Below are 25815 nucleotides of genomic sequence, written 5' to 3' on the forward strand. Positions count from 1 at the left end.
CAGTTGGGAATGACAGTTGTATGAGTAGCAAGCATAAGACAAATGTGTGTCCTGTTACTCCTGCTCTGAGCACTACATACCACAACTGTGCCAAGATTTCCTGCTTGCATCAGTATTTTTTATAATTATTAAACTTCGTATGCACAATCCATTAATTGCAAAAAATCTTGCAGATAATATCTACACCCTCTTTGGGTTACATGGCCATCTGGCTGCCTGATATTCACTCTACACTGCGCACACACACACACACACACACACACACAGGCTTACTTAGATGACTTATTATAACCCTTGTTCCATTTCCAAACATCTACTATAAATTAAGCTCCACTTCCTCCTACAGAATTAAAATAGCTGAAACTTAAAAAGCACTCAAAGCATGTTAAAGTTTACCAGGAGCTATTATTGTCCTGTGGCGTATTCTTATATCTCACTTCCTTGCTGACCTCTTACTTGTGCATTAATATTACTTTTGTTTTCCTTAGATTTTATACAGTCAGTTCTGCCTATTGCTCTTTCTCCAACTTTTCCCAGCTCGGACTTTGACTCCTGGGTTCCATTGTATTGATACCCATAGACATTTTCGCCTAATAGGAACCACAATGAAAAGATACCAGTAAGCTTGAAATTGTAAATTTAACCATTTAAATTTAAATGAAATAGTATACTGGTAGTACAGCACTGAATTTAGGGAGAGAAAAAAAGGTTGGGTTTAAAAGTTGTTTACCAGAAGCAGTTCAGTTGCAAAATTTCATCCAGTAAGTGGGCATCTAGAGAAAACTTTTTAGAGCCCAACAAAATATGTAGACAGCCAGAAGCTGGTGAGTTTGGGAGCTGGTAAGGTTTGGGGTGACAGAGATGGTAGTGGAGGAGGTGGGTGTACATTGGGAGCGAAGACATGTTTGGAGAAAGAGAGCGCTTTAAAGCTGGTAGGGGTGGAGCTGTGGGGCTGGTGGTTTATTTACAGGAAGGGAAGTTTACTTGTAACCAATGATATCGAAGGGAAACTTGAAATACTTTAATGTGTTGAATCTTGTCCTGTAGCCTGGTCCACACACCTAGTGTACCCCTGTGCTGATGCTGAAATTCCATAATTATGGATATAACCCCCATTAAAATATGCCAGGAATAACTTAAAAACCTGACATTTTGAACTTGAGAAAACACTGCTTCAGAGTTGTGTTTCGGCCCCACTTGCTCCCCGAGGCCCTTGACGGCTACAGGTGCAAGTATAAAGAAAAGGTCAGACTCTAGGCAGCAGGTCTGGGGGTCCAGGAGGTGGTCTCCCCTGCAGATAGTGAGGGTCTCTATAAGACCAGATGTGGTTATACCCTGGACATGTTACTTTACCTCTCTAGGCCTGAGTTCCTTTATCAGAACGTGTGGGTAACAATGGTACCTGTAGCAGCAAGTTATTATTTTGTGTGTTCATTTTGGTGGGGGAGGTAATTAGTGGGTTTTTTTTTTTAATCAGAGGTACTGGGGATTGAACCCAGGATCTTGTGCACGCTAAGCAAGCATTCTACCACTGAGCTATACCCTCCCCACCAAATAAACTTTATTTTAAAATATTTTAGATTTACAGAAAATGTATAAAGATTATACAGAGAGCTCCTGCATACCCTCACCCAGTTTCCTGCATTGTTCACACCTTACATTACTATGGTACATTTGAGCAAAAATAAGAAAATGCCATTTGTACCTTACTATTAACTAAACTCCAGACTTTATTTGGATATTACTAAATTTTTCCATTAATGTCTTCTCTCTATTCCAGGATTCCATCCAGGGTACCATGTTCCATTTGGTTATCAGGTCTCCCCAGGCTCCACAGACTATTTTCAATATTTAAAAGGTAATAAATGTTAAAGCACACTTAGTAGATTGCTAGACATGCAATGAGGAATTGGTGTGTGTGTGTGTGTGTGTGTGTGTGTGTAGTTATGACTATGTGACAGGCACTATTCTAAATGCTTTAGAAATACCAACTCATCCAATCCTCCTAATAATTCTATGAAGACTCTAGTTACATTTACTTTACAGATGAGTAAACTGAGGCTCAGGAAGGTCAAATCAGTTGCCCAAGATAATGCACCTGGCAGAGCTGGGATTCAACTCAGGCTTGCTAGCTTCCAAATTCATGCTTTTAACCACAGGTTACCCTTCTCCATAAATGCTTAACACATGCTGCTTGTTAGTAGTAGATCCTGGAACTGATGATTCGCTCCAGCGCAGCAGGGGTGTTACTAACTAGCTGTGTTCTCCCCTCGGTTCCTCTGTTCCTCACTACATCTTAGATCATGGGTAAGGTTAGATTGTTTTAGCTGAACACTGTTGCCTCTTTCTAATGTTTCCCAGGATGCAGCTTGCGGACACTGCTTACGAGGAATTCTTTTATGAACCACAAGCATCACTTCTATCACTTCAAGTATTCTTTTACCTCCTTAACAGATAATACACCAAATGATACTCATTAAATTTTTTTTACTAGCAGGCCTTGAACTAGGTGTTTTTAAATGAAGTTAGAGACCCGGTTCCTTCTGCTAGTGTAATCTGTAAGGTTAATAGTATCAGTATTGGCATAAATAGTATAAATAGTGGCATGTGATTTAAATCATCCTTATTAAGCCTTGACATGGTTAAAATTAAAGTCCTTTTCTCCTCCTTAAGCACCACACCATCCCAACTTCCCCATTTTCATCACACAATCTACCAAGGTCTCAAAACTTGAAACAATGGACACTTTTTTCATTCCCTTTTCTCCTTTGTTCCACAGATGTAGAACATTATAGTTATTGTAATGTTTTTTCATGAAGTGTAATCTTTAAGCTATAGTATATCAGTATTCTCTGGGTCCCAGTCATGGGCTTACCATCTACCAGCTCTGTGGCTGCAGGCAGATTATTTAGCATTTCTAAGCCCCTCTTTCTTCATCTGTGGCATAGGTTTATAGTGGTGAGTAAATGAATTTATACAGGAAAGCCTGGCAAGTCAAGTCATAAATTCTCAGTAACTGTCAATTACTACCACCACCACTACTGCTACTATTTGTACTGCTGCTGATACAGATCCTACTGGAACAGCTTCTGCCCAGACAAATGCTAGTACTACTACTGCCAGTACAAATAGTAGATTATTACCACTGCCCGTACAAATGCTATTAACATTTTTGCTGATACAAATACTACAGACCGTCCTGGACTCAGGATGGTTCAACTTACATTTTTTTTTTAACCATACGATGGTGCAAAAGCAATATTCAGTAGAAATCATACTTCAAACTTTTTAATTTGATCTTTTCCCGGGCTAGCAATTCTCACTACAGTGATGCTGGGCAGTGGCCCCAAGCCACAGCGCCTAGTCAGCCACACCATCAAGAGGGTGGACAACCAAACACGTACAACCATTTTGTTTTTCACTTTCAGTACTCAATAAATTACATGAGCTATCCAAACCTTTATTATACAATAGGCTTTGTGTTAGATGATTTTGCCCAACTGTTGGCTAATGTAAGTGTTTTGAGCACACTTAAGCTAGGCTAGGCTAAGCTATGATGTTCAGCAGGTTAGGTGTATTAAATGCATTTTTGACTTACGGTGTTTTCAACTTATGATGGGTTTATTGATGTGACACTACTGTTAAGTCAAGGAAGATCTCTACTATGGCTATTTCTGCTGATCCAAATACTACTACTATTAATACTACTGCCAATATAAATACTATCATGATGGATTCTAAATCACTCAGTAACAATAATTTTCCTTAAAAAGATCATTCTCAGTCCAGATGTCTCCAAATGACTACCAACTGCTCACAGTATCTATTATGTGTTAATTCCTTCCTAAGGATGCCCAAGAATGCTTTTCCCTGCCCATTCTGTTTTCATAGCTCATCACTAGGGAACCCAGTCATTCTGTTTGACCAGGACAGTGCAGGTGAATGCCTCTCACCTGGGGATAGTTATTCACGGCCTCCCCTTCCCTCTCAAAAGTGCCCTGATCTGGATGCTATATTTATATGGCCACCCTTCTTTTTTCACACTTACTTTGACTTTTTGCTATAGCCAGACCATCACACACAGTTCACTTGCTCTCACCTTCAAGCTTATTTCCCTGGAATGCTGTTCTCATACTATTGCCAAATCCTGAATGTTCTCTCCTTCAAAATCCTGCTCAGAACTCACCCTGAGGATGGAACTTTCTCTGATAATCCTGCCCTCCACCCAATCCAGAAAGCTCTCAGCAATCATGTAAATAACTCTGTATAACTTTAATTGGCTCTGTTTATAAGCTGCTTCTTGTATCTTTTTCCCTCTAGGTATTTTTCCATGTGTTTATTCTGTCTCCATAATTTGTAAACTCCCAGAGGGCAAGGCCTGAACACAGGTTGGTGTTGGCATATAGTGGATGAAGGTTAAGCCTGAATGGCAGAACGTGCAATATTTCTTGATTACTAACCTGTTTTTTAAGGAAAAAAAAAAGCACCCTTTGTTAGTGCTTTTATGTGATGGTCCTGAGACGACTAATCTAATGTAAAAATATATGCAGTTTCTGCTAGTGTCCAGTTAAGTAAGATAAAATTAACAGTTACAAGCTTTCCGTAACGTGAGGGGGAGGGTGCTGGGAGAGTCTGATCTGTAAGAATGGTATATGAAAGCTGTGTTATTATGGAGTTTTCTTCAGAGGTATCTTGTCTCTTCAAGTCTGTAGGTCTATCTTAGAAGGGAAATAATATTTACTTTCAAAACTGAGATCTAAAAACCAAACAAAGCCTCAGAAAACGTACAATATCACCTTGTTCTAAGTTTGTGCTGAGTGGAGGGAAAATGAATCTAATTTTGAAGGCCTCTTTTTTTGTGTGTCTAACAGAAAATGCCACAAGGTGCAGCGCTCAGGATTACTAGATGGGTGGATTGTTCATTTCAGTCCAGGTAACAAAGGGCAGCGGGGTAAATGCTCCTTTCTCCCCGCGGGGTTAAGAAGTGGGAATCCTTTTACCGTGACCACCTGCTTATAAACCAGCATATAAAGTGCCGAATTTCTGTGTATCATGCTCGGCGCGGAGCCCACGGTATAAACCCAATGTAGGCGGTGCACTAGATAACATCAAAGCCCCAGGCAGGGGCCAGAAAAGGGGGGGGGCCAAAGCAGCCGAGGGAAAGAAGCGCCTCCCCCTCGCATTTCCTCTCACGCCCACTTCCAACCTAGGAGGCTTTTGGTTTCTGCTTTTGTTGTTTTTAAAATTAAAAGTTAAACCCAGGAAGCTTTGGATCAGACTTTCGCGTGGCAGTTCGGGTAAGTTTTCTGGTTCTTTTGTCTGGCGTCTGGCTGGGGAAGAGCCTGGGTGTGGGGCAGAGTTGGCAGAGCGTGCGGGGCAGGTTTTGTCGCCGGGTCGCCCCAAGGAGGAGGGGATTCGGCCGGTGGACGGGAAAGCCCAGCGCGCTCTGAGGGCGGAGGGGAGGGACGGGCGGCGGCGTGACCCGGCGGCCAGCGGGGAGGAACCTCCGGGATCTCCGCGTGGCGGTGGCGCTGCCGGGCCGAGCCAGGGCGGAGGGCCGGGGCCGCGGGGCCGCGCCAGGGGGGAGCCCGAGCCGGGCGGGTCAGGCGGCCGCGTGGGAACCGGGACAGGGGGCGCGCGGGCGGCGGGGTGGCGCGGAGCCCGGTGGACGCGGCGGGATGGCGGAGCCCCGCGGAAAGCCCACGGGGGACTTGTGTTCTCCCAAAACGGCTCTGCAAGGAAAATGTGTGCAGAGCCTCCCAGTGACACTGCCCTCACTTGAACCTCACTCCCGACGGGGGCTCCAGAAGCACTCTCACGGCCAGGAGGGGTGCAGCCAAAGAGAAATGGGGTCCTAGAAGCCCCCCCCCCGCCTTTTTTTTTCAGAGTACGATCACCTCCCCCATTGCTACAGAATTTTTGACAGTTCAAACTGCTCCTTGTCATTCACATTTATCTTGTGGTTCAAAAAAATTATTTTCCACCACATTCCGTTTATAAGATTAAATTTGAGAAGTTGTATTCAATTTGCCACAAAATAATTAAGCCGAAACTAGCCACTTTATTTAGTTGGATTTCCTTGCATTCTGATAACTAGGAAGTTAGAATTGTAGACAGAATTTAGGCAGAATTAGGAAAAGAAACTGAATTTAGAAAACTCGAAAACAGAAAATGGGAAACTGTTCGGTATTGTATATATCACAAAAAAGATAAATATTAAGTTGGTGCTCAAGAAAGTTAAATTGTGAATAGTCTGTTTAAGAAAAAAGTTCTTTAACAAATTGAAATGACAGAATTAATCTATTACAACTCCAGATTTCATGTTTAATTTGTTAGAAAGTTCACAGCAATGCCAAATCCCATGTAAACATTGTGTTCACACTATGCATTTGTGATGGTCGACACCTATTGGGTTAAAAATATATTCAGTTAGCATTTTTGACTTAGCAGGTGACACAAAGTAGAATCAGTAATCATCAAGCTACTTTAATCTTAATCTCCTGACAAATTAGGGATACTTTCACATTTAAATTGATATTTTTTTTAATTCAAGTTGCAAACTGGTATTTACATAATTTTTTGGTGATTGCAATCCATTAGGTGTCATTTCATTTCATAAAAGAGATGGTTTTATCACATCGAAAATGAAAAAACTGCATTATTTTATTGCAAGGTTGGAAGCATAGTATGCTAAACATTATTTCAAATTTAGGTAGTTGTTGGCTGCTCTTTGCTCTTATGACCAAATCCAGTTTTTCACAGGTATATTCCCCTCTTTACATTACATTATTTTTTTATTACAAGCTCGCCATTATTGAGTATTCCATTTTTAATCATTCGCATTCTGGTGCGTTAAGCTTTACTTAGTTCAAATGTGCTAGAGGTAGGATTTCCTCAGGGGAATTTTAGGGGTCAACCCCAGCAGGAAAAACCTAGATGTCTTTATGGAAGCCCCAGGGAACAAAACAATTCAAGTCTGCACACATGGCCAGCAGAGTGGGTGTACGGTCGTTTAGCATTTTTATTCCTTAAAAGGGGAAAGCAGATTGGTTTTATCTGAGAATTTCTTCTGCGCAAAATTTTTGTTTCACCTTAGTCCTCCCAAGTTCAGCGTGGCTCCTTAAACCAGTCACTGTGCCTGCTTCTTTAGGTGTACATATGGAATTTCTGCGCCCCAAACTTCTAACGTTCTTTAGGTCTCACCCCGAAAACCTTTATCGTTACCCTTGTGCAGCCCCTCCTGATTTCTTTTCCATAGATTTCCACTCCTTGCTTCCTCTATTGCTTTCTAGCAGCCGGGGCCAAACTCTGGTTTATGGTAATTACTCCCTCTTCCCCCTTTCTCTCCTCCCTTGAGTCCCTGGGACCAGCTCGGCGGTCCAGACCCACAACCCCCTTTCCTGACCTCAAAGACCCCTCTCCTCCTTGCCCCAAGCTGTCAGGCAGACAGGCAAGGGTTAACAGCGCTCGCAATTCGGGCTCTGGGAACCACCAGCGGGCATTGGAGCGGCCTTTGGAATAACCTTGGCTTCCCTCAATCTTTTAATAGAACATCCGCCACCAAAAAGTAGTTTCATTTCAGTTCAGGGTTAATACGTCCCCTTCCACCCTTCAACCCAACAGCCGGCCCCCCTCCCGTTTTTTTTAAAGTTGTTTTTCAAAGTTAATGAGTTTCAAGTTTCACAATGACTTTTCCCTTCCCTCAACGCGTTGCTGAGGAAACCCCCTTGGGGTACCCCCCAACCCTCCCGCCCGCCCTTCTCCCTTACCCTCCCCCTTTCGGCCCGGGCGGGGGGCGGGGCTGGGAGACCCCATGACGTCACCGGGCCGGCCCACATCCTGCTTTAGAAAGTAAAGAGACGGTAAAGAGAAACTACCGCCCCACTCGTCCCCGCCCCTCTTCCCGGACCAACCGCCCCCAACTGCGCGACCCGGCAAGGCCTTCCCGGGGCCGCGTGACCAGCGGGCCCGCCCCTCCGCCCCCGCGAGGCGCCAGTCCTCAAGCCAGCGCGACCCCGGGCTCCCGCCCCTCGCGTCCCTAACCCCGCCCCTCCCCCCGTGGGCCGCTCTGCCGCCTCCTTCCGCCCCCCTGCTGTCCCTGCGGCGGCCGGGCGGGGCGGAGCCGTGGCCGGGCGGGCGGCGGTGGGGAGGCGCAGTCCTGGGCCCGCCCCGCTGGGGAGACCCGGGACTCCGCGCTCCGCACGAACCTCGAGCTGGGTCACCCACCCCACCCCTACCCCAGGGGGTAGGAGGCCGTGCCAGTCCAGCTGGGCCTCCGCGCCCGGGGTGACCCCCGCCCTTCCCCTAGCGAAGCCCCCGCTTCGGTCGCCGCCGGGGGACGCCCCCTCCCCCGCCCGCGCGTCGCTGCCCGTGGCCTCCCCGCCTCCCGCCCCCGGGGATCCCCTGCCGCCCCGCCCACCCACGGGAAAGCCTCCGACCTTCGCCCTCCCTCCCTCGCGCCGGCCGGCCCGCGCTCCTCCCGTCGCCCCTAAAGACGCTAAACGTGCCCTACTCTGCCCCGGGGAGAGGTAAAGCCCGCGCCCGCCCTCCAAGCCTCGGGCCCCAGGGCCCTGGGGTCCGCCCGCCCAGCCCCGCCTCGCCGCGGCGCGCGCCCCCGGCCTCGCCGCCGGGCCCCCCGGATGCCCCCTCCCCTGGTGGCGGCGGCGGCGGCGGCGGCGGCAGCGGTCATGCCGCTGCCCCGGGCGCCGGCGAGCGCGGCCGCCTCTCCCGCCCGGCGCCTGCGGCCCCCGCCCGCGAGCCCCGCGCTCCCCCTCCCGCCCCCCGGTCGGCTCCCCTGTTTAATATTTCAGCGCTGGGTGGTGTGAGTGCCAGTCGCCGGCCTTTAGTGTGGCTGCTGCTGGGGCGGCGACGGGGAGGGGGACGGAGCCAGGGGACCTGGAGCAGCAGCCGAAGGAGGTTATGTTTGTGTTTGGGGTTGTCAAGTGAAGGAGGGATCCCAGGCGCCGCCGCCGCCGCTGCTGCGCGGGGGTCGCGGAGATTCCGGGCTGCGGCCGCCGCCATCAGCAGCGCAGCTCCAGGGGCCGGCTGCAGCGGCAGCGGCCCCGCCGGGCGTCCTGGCAGCAGGTTCGGCGCGGGCTCCGTGGTGGGGGCGCTGCAGCTGGGAGGGCGGCGAGGGAGCGGCGGCGGGAGGAGGGTGGCAGGACCACATCCCTCTTCGCGGGCGGGGGGCGTGCGGGCGCGCGTGTGTGTGTGCGTGTGTGTGCAATCGCCGACCTTGCAGAGGGGATGGCTGCGTGTGGGAGACTCTTGTCACTTCAGGGTGCCCTCGCTGCGCGTGAGCGGCCCAAACTGCGGTCCTGCGAGCCGAGCAGGTACGGAGGGACCCAGCCTCCCCACTCGCGTTCCAGCCGCAGACGCATTTTGCAAGGGGGGGGAGGTGGTTAGGGAGACCAGGCCTCGGCTTCCCAACCTCCCGGCTTTGTGGCTTTCTTTTCCTTTCGTTCTTTGCTCTAAGTATCTGTTTACTCCCGACACCTGGGTAGTTTCTTTCCGGGTTGGGAGAACGCGCCTGCTGCAGTTGGGAAGAGGGCGGTGGGTTTGGGCGCGGGTCGGCTCAGGCTCGCCTTGGGGTCGGGCTGGGGAAGGAGTTGCAGCTGGAGAGGGGAGGGGGCGGCGGCGGAGCTGGCGGCGAGGAGGAGTCTCAGGGCTGCCGAACTCGCCTCATCTCGTCCTCCTCCTCCTGCTCTCCGCATCCACTCCAGGCTCCTTCCTGAGCTGGCACTTCCATTCCCCCCTCCTCCTGGCATGCGAAGCGCTTTGTTCAGTGCAGCGTTGCAGAGGGGTTTTCCCAGGCTCCGCCCTCCACATTCATTCATGTTTTTTCTCTGCAACTGTCTACGCTTTTTGATCGTGTCATGTTTTTGCTCCATGTAGTGTATCTTTCTTGTAAAGGAACGGTTTGTCATTCGTGTTCATCTCTACAATGCTGCTGTCTTTGAAAATACTGACTCCCTGCCTACAAGGATTTAAACCTGGGATGGACAGCTAGGGACAGTGGGTTGGCACTGAACAGAGTAGCGGAAAGCTGGTACTGATTGGAAATTTGCATGTTTTAAGAGCAGGCTCCCGATCCTATGGGGTCACGTGATTGAATTACTGTCGGAGTTCATGCTTTTAAAACTTCGAAATATCGTGATCATTTAACAGCTTTAACAAGAAACAGAGTTAAGCATTCGTACAATTTATTTGGCCCTGACGTCTCTAAATACTCTTGAAACAGGGGCTTCGTCAGTTGAATGGTGGATGTCTTCGGTGCAGGGAGTTGACGAACCATGTTTTTTACAGATCATTTAGCACAGTGTTCGATGAAGTACATAGATTGGACCATCCTATTTCATATTTTCCCCCATGCAGTTAAAAAATTGCAAATATTTTTGTGCGGTGCCCACATCCCGCCTTATCAGGGATAAAATTCTGAAGTTAATTATAGCCTTCTTCCCTTCTGTTTCTTTTCTGTTGTATTGAAACCATAAATTTCTAAAATCTTATAGTGAGATATTATATACAGCCTTTCCCATAGAGGCTTTCTTGAGGAGAATTAATATTTGATATTTTTGTGTACTAGGCAGTGATCAAAGCATTTACATTGTTTTGTTTAGTCCTTGCAACAACCCAGTGAGGTACGTACTGTTTCCTAGTTTTACAGTCAGGAAATCTGATCTTCAGAGAGGTTAGGTACCTTGAATGAGGCCACACAGCAAACTTTGAACTCAGTCTGGTTTGAACCCAAAATAGTCATGACTTGTGCTGTACGGTGTCTTGAATAAAAGCCCCAGGGCAAGTATTACGTCCAGCAAGGAAATAAATGCTGAAAGTACATGAGGCACATGGTGCCACATTCCTTGTTTGCTGACCATGGGCAGGTTCCTGTCTCAATTTTCTTATCTATAAAATGGATAAATGATAGCTACCTAACCAGTTATCATTAGGATTAAATTAGGTGATGTGTAGGAAGTACATAGGCACACAGTAGGTGCTCAGTAAGTATTGTTTTTTCTACAGTACTGGGTATTATGAAAGTTCTAAACCATTCGTATTCCATTCTTGTGTCCTTGCTTAGTGATGAAACATAATTTAATGTTTAACATCATCTTGGGCTTTGCTTATCAGCCTTATCAAAAGAAGCTAAAACTAAAATTTTAGCCCCAGGATCCTTGAGGATCTTGTGGAAGAGGAGACAGGCAGCTGATTTGAGACAAGAGATGATTAAGTTTTGGATTGTTACTGTATTTCCAATCACTGTGTTTAAAATGTGTAAGTCAGGACAGGGTTATGCCGTAGTAACAAATAACTCTCATACCTCAGTGCTTAAAATAATAATGATCTCTTTTGTGTTTATGCCACATGGTCGTGTTGACTTGGCAAGAGCTCAGCTCGGTGTTGTCAGACTCACTGTCTAGAACAGTGCCTGTCCCATGGCGGACAGGGAAGAGATCTCTGAGAGATCTTGCTTTGATAACTGAACGCTCCAGCCTGGATGTGATGCCTGCCTCTCCCACTCACTGGTTATTAGCCAGAACTGGTCACACATTCTAGTTAAACATAGGGAGGCAGAAAGTACAGTCCTAACAGGCGCTTGAAGGGGGAACTGGAAGAACTGGGGAACAGCCCCCCATAGCAACCACACATATTAACTGAGTTAACTCAGTAAAACAAAATGAATGAGACATGGTCCCTGTCTGTCCCCAAAGAACTTACAGATGGTTAGACATGTACTATATGCAGCAAAGCTCTTTTATAGCCTGATGCTGTACTTTAATGGTACCTTGTAATGTGACTTTAAAACAATTCACTTTTTCACTCTTTTTTGGTAAAGGGACAGTGATATTTTTTCTCCTGTTTTCTTAATGGGAAAGCCCAGATAGTGGCAAAAGGACGTGTCCTGTGTTTAATTAAAAGTTAGGAAGTAATGGTTTGCAGTGGTCTTCAGCCTGGCTACCGTTTGTTAAATTTAGATTAGTGCTATATTAAGCTATAACTTTTGAACTGTCTTTTTTTCCTTTGCAGGTAGTGAAACGTGACTGTTTTTCTTTTTCAGCACATGGATTAATTGATGGACATTAGGTGTATGGAGCCACCTTTCTGTGACCTGCTCTTCCTACAGTTTCTAAGAAGGAAAAGGGGCCCCTGAATCAAAGAAGATGCCTCGAACTAAACAGATTCATCCCAGAAATCTAAGAGGTAGGGCTCTGTATTAAATAAAAGTAGAGTTTGTAATAAGTTGTATTATGAAGTATCTCTTTAGTGGCAGGAATGGCAGCTTGTTGGATGGTGACCCTGCTTCATGGTTACTTGGCCCCAGGAGCACTGGTTCCATTTCTCTGGTTCGTTTCCACCTGCCCCCACAATTCCTGTCTCTCAGGAGATGCTTCATAAATATTTGTTGAATGAATTAGTCGAATTTGACTAAATTACAATGCCTTCCCAACCATTAGTGTGCGTATTAAAGTCTGAGATTTACTATCTCTTAACAGGTACCTTATTTGGATAGAGGAGTCTTAAATGAATGGTTGGATATTCTTTGCCAGCTGGATCACCATGAATTTTTTTCACCCCCTCCCCCATACTTCTTTTGACATTTATGTTTGTACTACTCTGTACATTAGATTAACAAGAAGTGAAGAGAGTTGTAGTTGACATTAACTCAGATCATTATTTGCAGAACTCAGAAAATAGGTAAACTGATACATTTTTCATAGGGAAGCAATTGGTCAAAAATATATTTGTGTATAATATACATTCCGTATAAAAACAAAAAAGCATTTTCTCTTAACTGTGAAGAGATATTTTAACATTAAGAAAGTCAGTTTATTTTAGCTTACTGTTTTTAAAAGATTTGTTTTATTCTGATGTGTTTTAGCAGCTGGGAACAGCAATTATCTTTTGTATTTAACTTTAGTAGATTAGAGAGTAGTAGTGTTAACCAAAGAACTGTTAAAGCAAATAATTCCTAAGTGAGTAAAGTATCTTATGAAATATTTACAATTACAGAAAAAATAGTCTCCAGCACATGCAAAGTAAGAAATGACTTAAAAATCAAACAAATGAATTGAAAGTATTCCTTGGTGAAATGATCTGGCCAGTCACTATGAGGTTATAATTGACAATGTAGTCAGTTATGAGGCCTGCTTGAATCTGGAAACAGTGCTTGTTTCCTAAAGGTACTAGAACTCTCTGCTGGCATAGGGGGATGCCTTGGCCCCGGTTCAAATTGATGATTATAGTCCCACTGCTTAGTGAGGTGAGGATTTAGAGGGAGTACGTTGTGTTGTATCCGGAAGTCTGATTTTTCAGGGCCACATAGAAAACGTTGAGAACTGACTGGGTATTTGCCTGTCTCCCTCACTAGCATCTGAGGCCCCTAAAGGACTTCCTCTCATTTGCTCCTGTAGGCAGAGCCTCTTGCTCACGACCAGCTGAGGCAGGCATGTGGAATCCTGGGCCCAGCTTCTGTAGTTCATCTGTCTAGAGAGGGCATCCTGTTCTGATCCCTGTGCTCAGAGGCAGCGTGGGGGCTGGCGGGGCCCTAGCCCAGCACAGCTCCTGGCAGCTACTATTAAGGAGCCCAAATGCTCATTGAAAGAATGAATACATGATTGATCTGGAAGTATTATTCATTCGGTCATAAAAGTTTTTCATGTTTAAAATACATACTTTATCATATTCTGGGTAATGTGGCTATCCAGAGAAAGGCAGATTTTTAGGCCATAGGCTCATTTCCTTTCTGTCTCAAATCATCGTACCACTCAGCAGCTGTTTTTGAACAGCCTCACGTGCTGCTGTTCCAGGTGGCAGGAATAAAGTGATCATCAGACACGGGCCCTGCCAGGAGGATGCAGTGAGGGAAGAGCAGGGCTTCAGAGATTCCCCCAGAGGTCAGTCAGGGATGATACTACATCCCGATTGTGGGGGGCTAGTTTGAAAGGGGCAGGGGTGGGAAGGAAAGGCAACATCTGAATTGGGTTGTTAAGGCTGAGAGATTATCCAGGAGGCTGACAAGACAGGGTGAGTGCATTTCATCCTGGGGTAGGAGCTGAGGAAGCACCTTGGGGAACCCAGGCTACTATATGTAAGTTATTGTCCATGACCAGAGCGTAAGAAGTTCTATTCAGGGAGGAGAGTTACTCTCAGCCACTGAAGGAGAGATCAGAGTAGATTAGCACAAGACATTACTACAGCCATGTGGGCGGGACGGCAGATTCCCCAGCTCAGAGGAGGGGGACCTCGTGGAAGAGGTGGTGTCTGAGCCAGTTGGCTCACTCAGCTGAGAAGAATGAGAGCTGAGCTGTTCCCGTTGGGAAAACCTAAGTAAGCTAAGGACAAAGGCAAGAACACCTTTAAAATTTCCGCTTGCCTTCTAAAAATGTATATGAGGACTCTATCCCTGGGTACAATTTGGGTGTTAAAGTAAGCAGGTAAATGTTAGCTCCTAAAATGAATTTTTTAGCATTTGCTATTGACCCTTGAACAGGGTTTGAACTGCAAGGGTCCCCGTGTATGTGGGTTTTTTTCAACTGTGGGTTGGGTGAATCCTCAGATGCACAACCCATGGATACTGAGGGCTGACTGTACTAGACCATCTTATTTAAGGGACTTGGGCAATTTCTCAAATGTATTTTTTAGTATTTAAGAGCTGCCTTTTGTTGTAGTTGGTTTCTTTTTTTATTAGCCTCTGTGCTTTATGCACTTAAAAAGCATTCTGAGAAGAAGTCTATAGATTTTACTAGACTGCAAAGATATACATTGCACACAAAAAAAGTTAAGAACTGTACTCCCCCATCCCCTAAACCTTAAAGCCAGGAAGTGAAGGGACCAGGATGTTAGTGTCCACGGGGGTCCGGGGCCAGTCCCCCATAGATACTGAGGAATGACGTTTTAGAATCTCACTGTGACAGCTGGAATATCGTGTTTGTCTCACTTTCCCTGTGACCCACTGCTTTGCCTTCTGGCAGACCTAGCTCACAAAGTTAGCTCTGACAAGGGGAGAGAGGAAGTCAGACCGGCTCATCACTCATGCTCCGTATGCCATCATGTTAGGACTTTTCACTAAACATGTTGCCTCTTTTTAGTCTTCCTTAGAAAATGTAAAATATTTGTCTTGTGCTTGGTAATTAAGTCAATAATGAAAGATTTACATGTGAAGAATCTGAAATTATGTGTTTATTTTGCTTCCATGGCAGTTTTAAAATATAATTTTACTTTACTTTATTTGTGGGGCTTTCCGCGGAGGTTGGTATACTCCTGTGGACGTGCAGAGCCACAGGATAAACATATGTAACTTTCTGGAAGATGAATTTCACTTGGGGGAATGTAAGTAAACCACGTGTGTGTATTCCTGTGTTAAAGTATTATCAAGTATAAAAAATACAATACAGGGCTCTGTTGTGCATAGGACATTGGCTTAGATTCAAATTAGGCATCAAAGGGTGTGCTCCCGTAAGGAGGTGGGTTTCCACCTCTCTGATGCTAGGGGATCTTCCGTGGAGAGGTGTGAGAAGAACTGGTATGTTAAGTGGGATATGAATTTTGGGGGCATAATTGAGACCGACAGATGGGTGCTCTGTGCAGTTCGGGAGAGTGGGGTTTGCTGAGTGTCTTCACCCTTCGCCACAGAAACCAGGTCGAACCTTTGTCTTTGGTGCCTGTCGGCACCGTGTGGGTGGGTAGAGTTGAACACTGACATTTCCTTTGTGAGGCTGAGTACGAATTTCTGAAGAGCATGAGAGGAGCACCTGGTGTTGAGAAGAAAGGCTTTATGTGTTGTCCTAGGTTCCCTGGAGAAGGCTCTCGGCCACTCTGTGGCAAACTCCAGGGTGGGAGTCCCACACGTGGTCGTGACGAATGTGACAGTGAGACAGCTCCATCCTCCCCAGCCGTCACTCCCCCCGACCACCACCGTCCCAGGTCTTTCCTGGGACGCTTGGGTAGCATGTAATGGAGGAACTGGGGACTTGCAGGGGTTCCATGTCTGACCTTTTAAGGTGAAGGGCTGTTTTTGTATTATTCCAGTCATCATTGTGAATGCATTTCAAAGCTTTGGAGAAAAAAAAGAAAATAGGTGTTTTCATTGTATTTGGGCCTAGGGTTTCAAAGACTCACTGACTTTAAGATTGGAAATTAGTGTGGAAAATACTAAGGATTAACCTTTTGCAAAGCATATTTTGAGAATTTGGTGTGGCTGCTTTTCATTCTTATTGGTTGAGTGCATTTGGCTCTGAACGCATTGCAAGAGAGGAGAGCTTTTTTCCCCTCAGAGAGCCAGCTTTATTATGGCATGAGAAGTAACGCTCAGGAGGGTGATCAGAGCATAGCCGAGATCCACACATGGGGTCTGTGGCTGCCCATGGCCTCAGAAGATGGGGTCCAAAGTCGGGAACTGAGCCGGGACACTGTCCTCACCGCCTTCTCATTCTCCTGTGTATCTCATAATTGGTCATTTCCCATTTCAGGAGCTCAGCCTGCAAACCCAGCATTTCTTTGTTGCTCTTCTTTCTGGAAAGTGTCTCTTTGCCCTCCCCACCTCCCCATTTCCACTCTGTGTGGGAGATGTGTCTACTAAGGAAGATTTCAGTACTTCTTTGAGTTTTCCCCTTTCCTCCTCTCCCCCCGCCGCGTCCCCCACCCCACAGTGGCCTTCCATGGCTTGTGTCTGCAGCTGCCATGTTGTGCTTTTGACACTGCGTCATAATTATTCTGCAGGTCTGTCATCTTAGCTAGATATAAATTATATGTCAAAGGGACTGTTTTAGTCTTCTATCTGTGCTCAACAAAATAACATTTGTGTTAGCTTTTTAGCAGACTAGAGGGTTAAAGATGATTTGCACTCATGGAATTTATGTTTTTTTGGAACCTCAAGTAGCAAATGATTCTTACGATATTTGGTAGCCTCTGATAAAGAAGCCTATTCTAGTATAAAATTTGAATCTCCTTGAACGATAACCCAAGTAGTTATTAACTTTTATGTGAGGTTTCACCATAGGATTCCTAGAGTTTAACCCTTTGGTACATTTAATTAACGTAACGGTAAAGAGTTTGGCTTTAGGCTGTCCTGGGCTAGCTGTGTGGCCTTGGGCAAGCGGTGAATGTTGGTTTCCTCCTCTGTGAGATAGAGATGTGTGAAGATTAGCTGATACGGCAAGTGTAAGCATTTGGCACAGTGCCTGACACTGGGTAAACACTCAATCCAGAGAGCTGTTTGTTACTTTCTGTAAGGAACTGGTTTATGTCAAACTCTTGAGTTGCACACGCTTTGCAAACAGAGGGAACCGAGGAATACCTACATGAACCCTTTAATTCCGCTTTGATAAACTGCATAGAGGAAGATACACTTGTGCTCAGCATTGACCACTGACGTTCCTCCTCCTTGTCCTGACTCCTCAAGGCTTGGGATTTGGAAAAGAGGTCAGTGCAGACAACTGTGTGAAAAGGAAATTCTTACCCAGTGCGCGGCCGCCTTGGTTTGCTTTCTAACCTTGCCTCATTTTTCGACAGCACTGAATGAAGTAAAATACGTCATTTGTTCTGGCTGCACCTAGTTCTCAGGAAACTGATGGTAAGGTCTTCTATTTTATCGTAAGTGAACTACTGTCAAAACTCCTGACAGCAGTGTCACGTGGGATAGAAGTGAAATGCACGAGCTATCCTCAGAGATCTAGGATTCTCGGACGGTACCATCTCGCCATCCCCCACGCCCCTCCTGTGTGATACCATGGACACCCGGCAGGGTTTGCAGGACTCGTCTGATTAATGTGAATGTTTTCATCAGCGCATGAGCCCACTCCAGTGATGGTTTTATAAAATCGTATGTTTTCTTGTTATGTGGGCATCATCTTGTTGAGCTTATCTGTAGAATAGGTTTAATTTTGATGATTTTCAGAGGGAATTCCAGCTGCTTATGCGTTGTTTTTCACATTTGAATGTTAGGTCAGCAGTTCTGTGCCGACAGCCTTAAGATTTGAGAGGTCAGAAAATCTGTGTAGGGAAAACAACCCCATGGCTTACAAAAAATAAATTCTGTAAATGACTGTAGCTAGAAGGAAATGAATAATAACTTAAAATATAGTTTTTATGATACAGGTGAAAAAGCAGTTGAAGTTGTTAGGAATTACCCTGTAAGTAGCTGGTATTATTTAGTTTGACTAGGGTAAAAATAGAGTAGACTTAATATAGCAAGCCTTCCATTTTTTTTTCCAGATAGTTACTTTTCAGCTCATACTGAGAACCTGATTTTTTTGAGTGCTTATTGACAATAACCAAATGCTTTTTTCTTTTTAAAAGTAAATTCAAAATGTAATAATACTATTAATTAGAGTAACGATTTTATTTTAGAACGTCTTTGCAGAAGATGTGTTCTGATGAGGTATAATTTTATAGAACAGAAAAATACATAATGTGCATGAAACTTCTTATCACATACATACATTTTAAAGGTCCACATTTTAGAATGCAATTTAATTTGAAGAAGTCTGTGCTAAAGTTGATTCCTGTGTTATCTGAAAAAATGTTTTGTAAATAAAGTGCCTTATTTTTTCATTTACATATTTAATTCTTTTAAAACATTCTTTGAAAAACAGCATTTTTTACATACTAATAATGTGCCAATTACAAATGATGCTAAGGTATTCTTATAAAGCACTTGATGTTTCTAATACTGTTTGCTATTATTCACTGTTGCACAAAAACTTATCACCAAATAGGTCCTTTCTTCCCTGCTCAAGTACTCAGATCATTCTTCCAGAAGGAAGTTCTTTTTGACCATTAGGCTTAAAGCTTATACTTTGTGCAACATTGCATTAATTGTGACCTTTTACAAATAACTTTAAAATGAAGGATTTTTAGAAGATTCTTAGGAATTTTCTATGGTGAGTTTTGTTCCAGAAAATATTGTAAGGCTGTGCTGCTGTGAAAAAGTATTCAAAAAATATAGTGATCACAGAATAGTTGGCTACTTTTATTGAACTGGAATAGCAGTCAGGACGTGTGAAATGGAACCATAGTGGTCTAGGAGTTACATCCACTTAATACATACACAGCTTGATTGTTAGGATACTTAGGTGTTTATGTGCATATAGTATTTCCGTGTGCCTATATGATTAGAGTGAATTTACTGAGACATTTGTATTGTTTTGTATTTTGAAGTAAGCTTATTTATATGTGCTTATCTTCCAACTTGATTCTCCGGTGAAGAAAGATACAGTCAGCATTTAGCATTTAATATTATAGTATCCACATAGAAATGGATTCAGCATACAATTGGGGCAGAGTTTGATAGTTTAATAATAAGTAAGATGAACTGGGCTTCTGCACATGGACCTGGAAGGTGGATCAGTAATGCCAGGGTGTTCTCTCTCCAACTGTTAGTTTTTCAGATGCGTCTTCAAGAGAATTACCCAAGTTTTGCATCTGGGAAGGTGGGCCTTTGAGGTATTTAGTTCATGGTGCTCATTTTACAAGTGAGAAAGTTGGGCAGAGAAGTGTCAGTGACTTGATCTTGAGCAGCTTACTTGTGCCTTGTTTGAGATGGTATTTGTGGAGTAGTCTTTAGAAGTTTTTTTTATCCTATTGCGTCTCATAGTTACGGTTTATTGTGGGCCGGCAGCAGGAGGGAGGTTGCAATAGGTCATTTTTGTGATGAGATGAGCTAGCCTGTCCACACGTCTGGGTATCAGGCTCTATTCAAAGTGCTTTTGACACGTCTGCTCCTTTAATTCTTACAACCATGTGAGATGTATGGACGTGGCAGTGAGGCCCAGAGACGCTGCTGGCTGCCCAGGGCCCCGCGGCCAGGCGGTTCTAGTGCCTCTGCTCTGGACTCTCGTGCTTAGACTTGTTGAGAGTAGAAAGAGCTTCCCTGGTCAGAGTAAGAGCTGGGAAGTGCTCTCCACCCCAGTTACAAACTAAGGCTTGTCAGGCGTAGTACGGAGAGCCGGCGTTACTCCGGAAGCACCTTCCCCTGCCCTGAAGTCTTTAATTGTTGGGAATCCATTTGAGAGTTGTGGCTGCATACCATAGTCCAGGCTGGACTTCCCATCGCAAACAGTCAAGGGAACTTCCAAGCTCTTCAAGAGAAAAAGAAGAGTTGCTCCATCAAAGATGTTTGCTTACATGATTTGCTTAGTAAAATGTAGTTGAAAGTAAATATGTCTTGCTTAAGGTGGAGAGTGGCAATATTTAAACGGGGGTCTCAGCCTGAAGGTTGAAATTTCGGACATAAAGGCTTAGAAACTATTTCTGGGAAAACTAATGAAAACATTAAAATTATAAAAGTGTACTATTTTAGGCGGACCTGTATCCAGATCAGAGGTGGGTGAAAGGGCAAATGAAGAACCACTTTTAGGGGTAGGAGATCAAAGTTCGGAGATTTTATTAGTCTTTCATTTTAGTAGTGAACAATAAATGTTGTTACCCTCTTTCTAACAGTTTTAAATATATGTCCTCAAACACATGAAAAAGATGTAAAGGCAATATAAAGCAACACATTGATGACTTCGAGTAATATGGTACATGCAGTATGCAGTTCTCAGAAGGAAAACAGAGCAAAAAAATTAAAATCTGAGCTGGGTAAAAGCAATGCAAAAATCTACTTCTTGGAGGAGTTAACTTTGTTCTCCATGAAAACCTGAAGGAGGTGGCATTTTGAAATGCGTTTTTAAAGAAAAGGATAGATTGATAGAGAAAATAAGTTGTTTTGAGACTTTTGCAGAAGGAAAGAGAAGAAAGATCATACAGAAGTGGTTGTTGGTCTAGTTTGCCTGATTAGAGCAGATTTCTCAATGACCTTGAAGGGAGGAGAGGAGAGAAAACTTTAGTTTTGATATGTGTAGTTAATTGTAAAATTGCCAAGTTGAGTTCTATTTACAGAAGATATGTCAAAGGCTAGGGACTTAATTTTATGATACTTTGAAGTTAAAAAACAGCCTTCCCACAGAAGATCTTTAGCGCAGTGAAACTATCCTGTATGATGCTGTGATGGTGGATACGTGCTGTTCAACATTTGTCCAAACCCAGAGTGAACCTTGATGTCAGCTCTGGACTGTGGATGAGGGTGGTGGGTGGGTTCGTCATCTGTAGCCCATGTACCGCCCTGGTGTGTGTCGGGGGCAGGGGACATATGGAGATCACTGTACATTCTGCTCAGTGTTGCTGTGAACCTAAAACTGCTCCAAAAAATAAAGTGTATTTAAAAACAAAAACAAACACATCTCCACCTAGGCCAGTATTTGTTGATATCCAGGAAATAGGATGGTAGGTTAAAAGAATAAGTCTCTCTCGCTTTCTGTCTTATTTCAGAAAATTATCTTCTCACACATGACCAGAACAGCAAAAGTGTAATACATGACATTGAGCAAATAACTTGAATTTAGTTTCTTCAGTGAGAAGAAAGCACGGGAGCAGGCAGCGTTAGGGGCAGGGTGATGTTGATCCATAATTTCCTTTTTAGCTTTAAATAGCTGTTATTCCAGGCAGGGGTCCATAGACTACAGTCCAGGGGTCAAATCCAGACTTCCACCTGTGTTTGTAAACGTAATGATTTATTGGAGCAGAGCCATGCCTGTTCATCTCCACGTAATCTGACTGCCTTCACGCCACAGCAGCAGAGGCGGGGGGTTGCAAATGGCTCCCAAGGCCTTTACAGAAAAAGTCTGCTGACCCCTGTTGAGGAAATAGAGGAGTAGATTACTTATTTATAAGCCCCTTTATGTTTAGGAATAAGTCAGAACACTCTTTCTGTAGAGGACTGCTGCCTGGGTACATGAGGGTCTTTGGGAAGAAGTCCCTTTGCTTGTAGTTCTAAGGTGAAGGTGGGGCCTTCGAGGTTGAGTCGGTCTTGCGGAAAAAATTCAGCTGTTTTTGATGTTCTGATGCTAGGATAGTGGGGCTCCACCCTAACGGCCTGGGTCGTCAGGGAGCCAACTGTTCTGTCAGAGCACTGTCCTTTTTCTGATTGTCTTGTCCCCATTAGTCACCTCTATATTTAATTCATAGTAGTGGAAAAATATCTACTACTGTAAGCAGTGATTTCCAGTGCTGTACATCTTGTAAAGGATTGTTCTGCAGAGAAACAGGAGTGCCTTCTGAAAGGGGGGCTGTAAAAGGCAGTCCTGCCACATGGGGGCGGTGTGCCGGGAACGGGGCCTCGGTAACGGGACAGGTAATCCGTCCAGTGATAACTGCGCCGACACGTTAGACATCACTCTTGAATGTGATTAAATATCTGGTACGTCCGAATTCTCAATATTATCTCCAACACCTTCTTTCATCTCCAAGCAGGTCTTTATTTCTGGTGGTTTGGGGGAAGTGGGATGAGTGTGAGTAGAGGAAATGACAATTTTTGTGTTCTGGTTTCATTTTGCTTTATTTTGCTCAAGTTTAACTACCCTGTGTTAACGACAGGCTCGGCTGAGTTCATAATAACTATTTAAGTAGTTTGGGAAATGCTTTTGAAAGCACTGTTAATTCTCCGCAGACACATTGGAACATTAGCCTCTTTACTTTGGTACATGCTGGTGTTAGTACATGGCTCAAAAAAGGAGTGAGAATCAGGAACTCTTAACCCGTTGCCTTTCTAAGTGAAAGGAAGAGGGCTGTAGGGTGGCGCAGTGACTCAGGCCTCAGCCTGGAGTTCTGTAGGCCCTGCTGTGATGTGTCAGACACACTGTGGAGTTCAACAGCTCTGCCCCTGTTTCCCAGGACATTTATAGTGGAAGACCTACAAAGACCATAATGGCTTACACATGCAAGTTCAGACAGCTGTGCAAACATTTGATGAGTGAGCGTATAAGTAATATTCAATTAACATCCATAAGCAGATGTGGGACTGTGTGACAGAGGGGCTCAATGCATTATTTGGCCTTTTAGCTGTTGATAGTTTTTAAGTTCATGTTATGTTTTGATGGAATTAGTGCCACACAAGTGATGAGTTACACGCCTAGCATTCACACGAACATCTTGGACGAGAGGGTTCGCATTAAGTTTGTATTTGGTGATGTGGCCTTTCATGGCAGGAGTGCCTTTGTCAGTCTTCAGACAGTAGTGTGTAGTTCCTCAGTCAAACCCCTGTACAATGTATCTTTTTTTTACAGCTTTGTTAAGATCTAATTTACATGCAATAAAACTCACCCATTATAAGCGTACAGTTCAATGATATTTGGTAAATGTATAGAGTTGTGTAACCTTTACACAATTTGAAACAATCCGGTCTTAAAGCATGTCCATCCTACCTCGAAGTTTCCCTGAGCTGTTAGTCGTCAATCCTCACTCCCGTTCCTGGCCCCAGGCAGCTCCTGGTCTGCTCTCTGGCGTGTTATGTTTGCCTTTTCTGGACATTTAATACAATGGGATCATATAATTAGTAGACTTCTATGTCTAGCTTCTTTCAGTTTGCATGTGTTTGAGATTCATCTGCATTGTGGCATGTGTCTGTTTTTTTGTTACCTTTTATTGCTAAGTAATGTTCTGTTGTATGACCCGTATCACATTTGATTTATCCATTCACCAGTTGGTGGACACACCTGGATGGCTTTTAGTTTTTGGCTATTATGAAAAATGTTGCTGTAAGCAGTCATGTCCAAGTCTGCAGTTAGCTGGTGTTTCTGTTAATGCCGCTTGGGTCAAGTTGGTGGTTAACATTGTTTTACCTGATAAAATTAATCTCTGATTCTAGCTCTTTTAGCATTACTGTTTGCGTAATGTATCTTTCTCTGTCCTTTTACTTCAAACCTTTGGTTTTTTTGTACCTAAGATAATGTCTCTGTGGGCAGCATGTTGTTGGAATTGCTTTTTTAACCATTCTGATGATTTGTCTTCTGAATGTGGTGTTTATTCCGTTCACATTAATGTAACTATTGTTATTGCTGGATTTTTGTCTGCCATTTTGTTACTTCTTTTCTATTTGCCTCATACTTTTGTTTTTCTCTATTTCAATAACTTCTTTTGTGTTAAATATTTTTTAGTGTACAATTTTGATTTCCCTGTTGCTTTTATTGTTTTTACTATGTTTTTGAGTCATTTTCTTAGTGGTTGTTTTAAAGAATATAATATGCATCTTAATGTATTACTGTCTACTTGAGAATAATGCTAACAGCTCTGCTAATTTTGTTCCAGTTTGTCTCTTTCTTTCCCTTTATGCTATCATTGTCATATATATTTGATCCCAATATGTTATAAACCCAGCTATATAGTGTTAAATTATGGTTTTATATTATCTTATGCTTTTTAAAGAATTTAAGAGAAGAAATGAGAAAGAATTTGAGAAATGAGGAAAAAATATTAAAAGAGTCTTATATTTATCATGCTGGCAATCTTCATTTCTTCTTGTAAATTTGAGTTATTGTTTGTGTCACTTCCATTCAACCCAAAGGACTTCATATAGCATTTTTGCTGTAGGCAGATCTTCTAGCAATAATTTATCTTTTTAAAAAAATCATGGGGTATCTCTTCTCTCCTTCAGTTTGGAAAAGTGGTTTTATGGTTATAGAGTTCTTGGCTGGGTGCTCCCCCTGCCTCCCCCAGCACTGTGGACGTCCCACTGCCTTCTGTCCTCCATTGTTTCTGATGAGAAAATCAGCTGTTTATCGTGTTGGTTTTCTCTGCATGATGAATTATTTTTGCTTGCTGTTTTCGAGTTTTTCTCTTTTGTTTTTGGCTTTCAGCAGCTTGTATACTGTGTGTTTAGGGGTGAATCTCTTTGTGTTTATCCTATTTGGAGTTTTTAACTTCTTAGATGTGGAGATTAGTGGGTTTTGTTTTTTTTTTAAATCAAATTTGGGAAGTTTTAGGCCATTATTTCTTCAAATATTTTCCATCCTTTTCTCTTCTCCCATTACAAATATGTTGGGAAGCTCAATGTTGCTTCACAGGTCTCTGAGGCTCTGTTCATTTTTCCTTGATCTTTTCTTCTGTTCCTCAGATTGGTTAATTTCCTTTGCGCCACTGTACTGACTTTTTTCTTGTGCCATCTCAAATTTGCTGTTGAACCCCTCTAGTAAAACTTTCATTTCATTTATTGTACTTTTCAACTCTACAATTTCCATTTGGTTTTCTCTCTCTCTCCTTTTTTTTTTTTTTTTTTACAGTTTATGTCTTTTTTGAGATTCTCTATTCGTTGAGTTATTATCATACTTTAAGTCTTTAAACATGGTTTCCTTCATTTCTTTGAATGTATATATTCATATAATAGCGACTCTGAAGTCTTGGCCTGTTAAATCCAACATTTGGGGTTACTAGGGACAGTTTATTGACTGCTTTTTTTTCCCCCTGCATATGGGTCATGCTTTCTTGTTTCTTTTCATATCTCCAAGTTTTTTGTTGAATATCTTACATTTCACATGATAGATTGTAGCAACTCTGGATTCTGATTCTTGTCTGCTCATTGTTATTTCTGTGGTTTTTTGTTTAGTGACTTTCCTGGAATCAGTCTGTGAAGGCTGTCTCTCCCATATCATGTGGTTGCTGATGTCTCTGTTCAGCTTGATTTTTGTTTACTTGTTTTCTTGTTTCGACTTTTCAGCCTAGCTTCCCAGGGTCACCCTGGTGGCAGCATAGTCTTGTGTTCAGCCAAAGACTGACCAGAGGCTGACATGGAATCAGTAAAGCCTTAGCTCTCTGTGGTTGGAGCATGTGTGGGCTGGGAGCACATTCACGTTCCAGGTGGTTGTCGTGTCCGCCCCGGCTTTTACTTTCCAGCCCGACCTTCTAGCGTCTTTGTGTGTGTAGGTGCGGGCTATGTGGGTGGCAGGAGTCCGCTCTGGCATCTGCAATGTGTGCACAGAATCTCCGGTCAGCCTGGGACATCTG

At 43.9% G+C, this 25815-nt stretch overlaps 1 protein-coding gene across 1 annotated transcript in view; it reads left to right on the top strand.

Annotated features, from left to right (window-relative positions):
- HIVEP1 (HIVEP zinc finger 1) overlaps positions 1 to 25815 on the top strand; it is a 142373-nt gene that overhangs the window by 11065 nt on the left and 105493 nt on the right. Inside the window, 5 exon segments of the mRNA XM_014557482.2 lie at positions 489 to 619; positions 1781 to 1858; positions 4321 to 4388; positions 4872 to 5297; positions 12059 to 12201. Of these exon segments, the coding sequence (XP_014412968.2) occupies positions 12162 to 12201 (40 nt within the window). The 5' untranslated portion in view covers positions 489 to 619; positions 1781 to 1858; positions 4321 to 4388; positions 4872 to 5297; positions 12059 to 12161.

The sequence above is a fragment of the Camelus ferus genome, chromosome 20 (assembly GCF_009834535.1).
Source record: "Camelus ferus isolate YT-003-E chromosome 20, BCGSAC_Cfer_1.0, whole genome shotgun sequence".
Taxonomy (NCBI): domain Eukaryota; kingdom Metazoa; phylum Chordata; class Mammalia; order Artiodactyla; family Camelidae; genus Camelus; species Camelus ferus.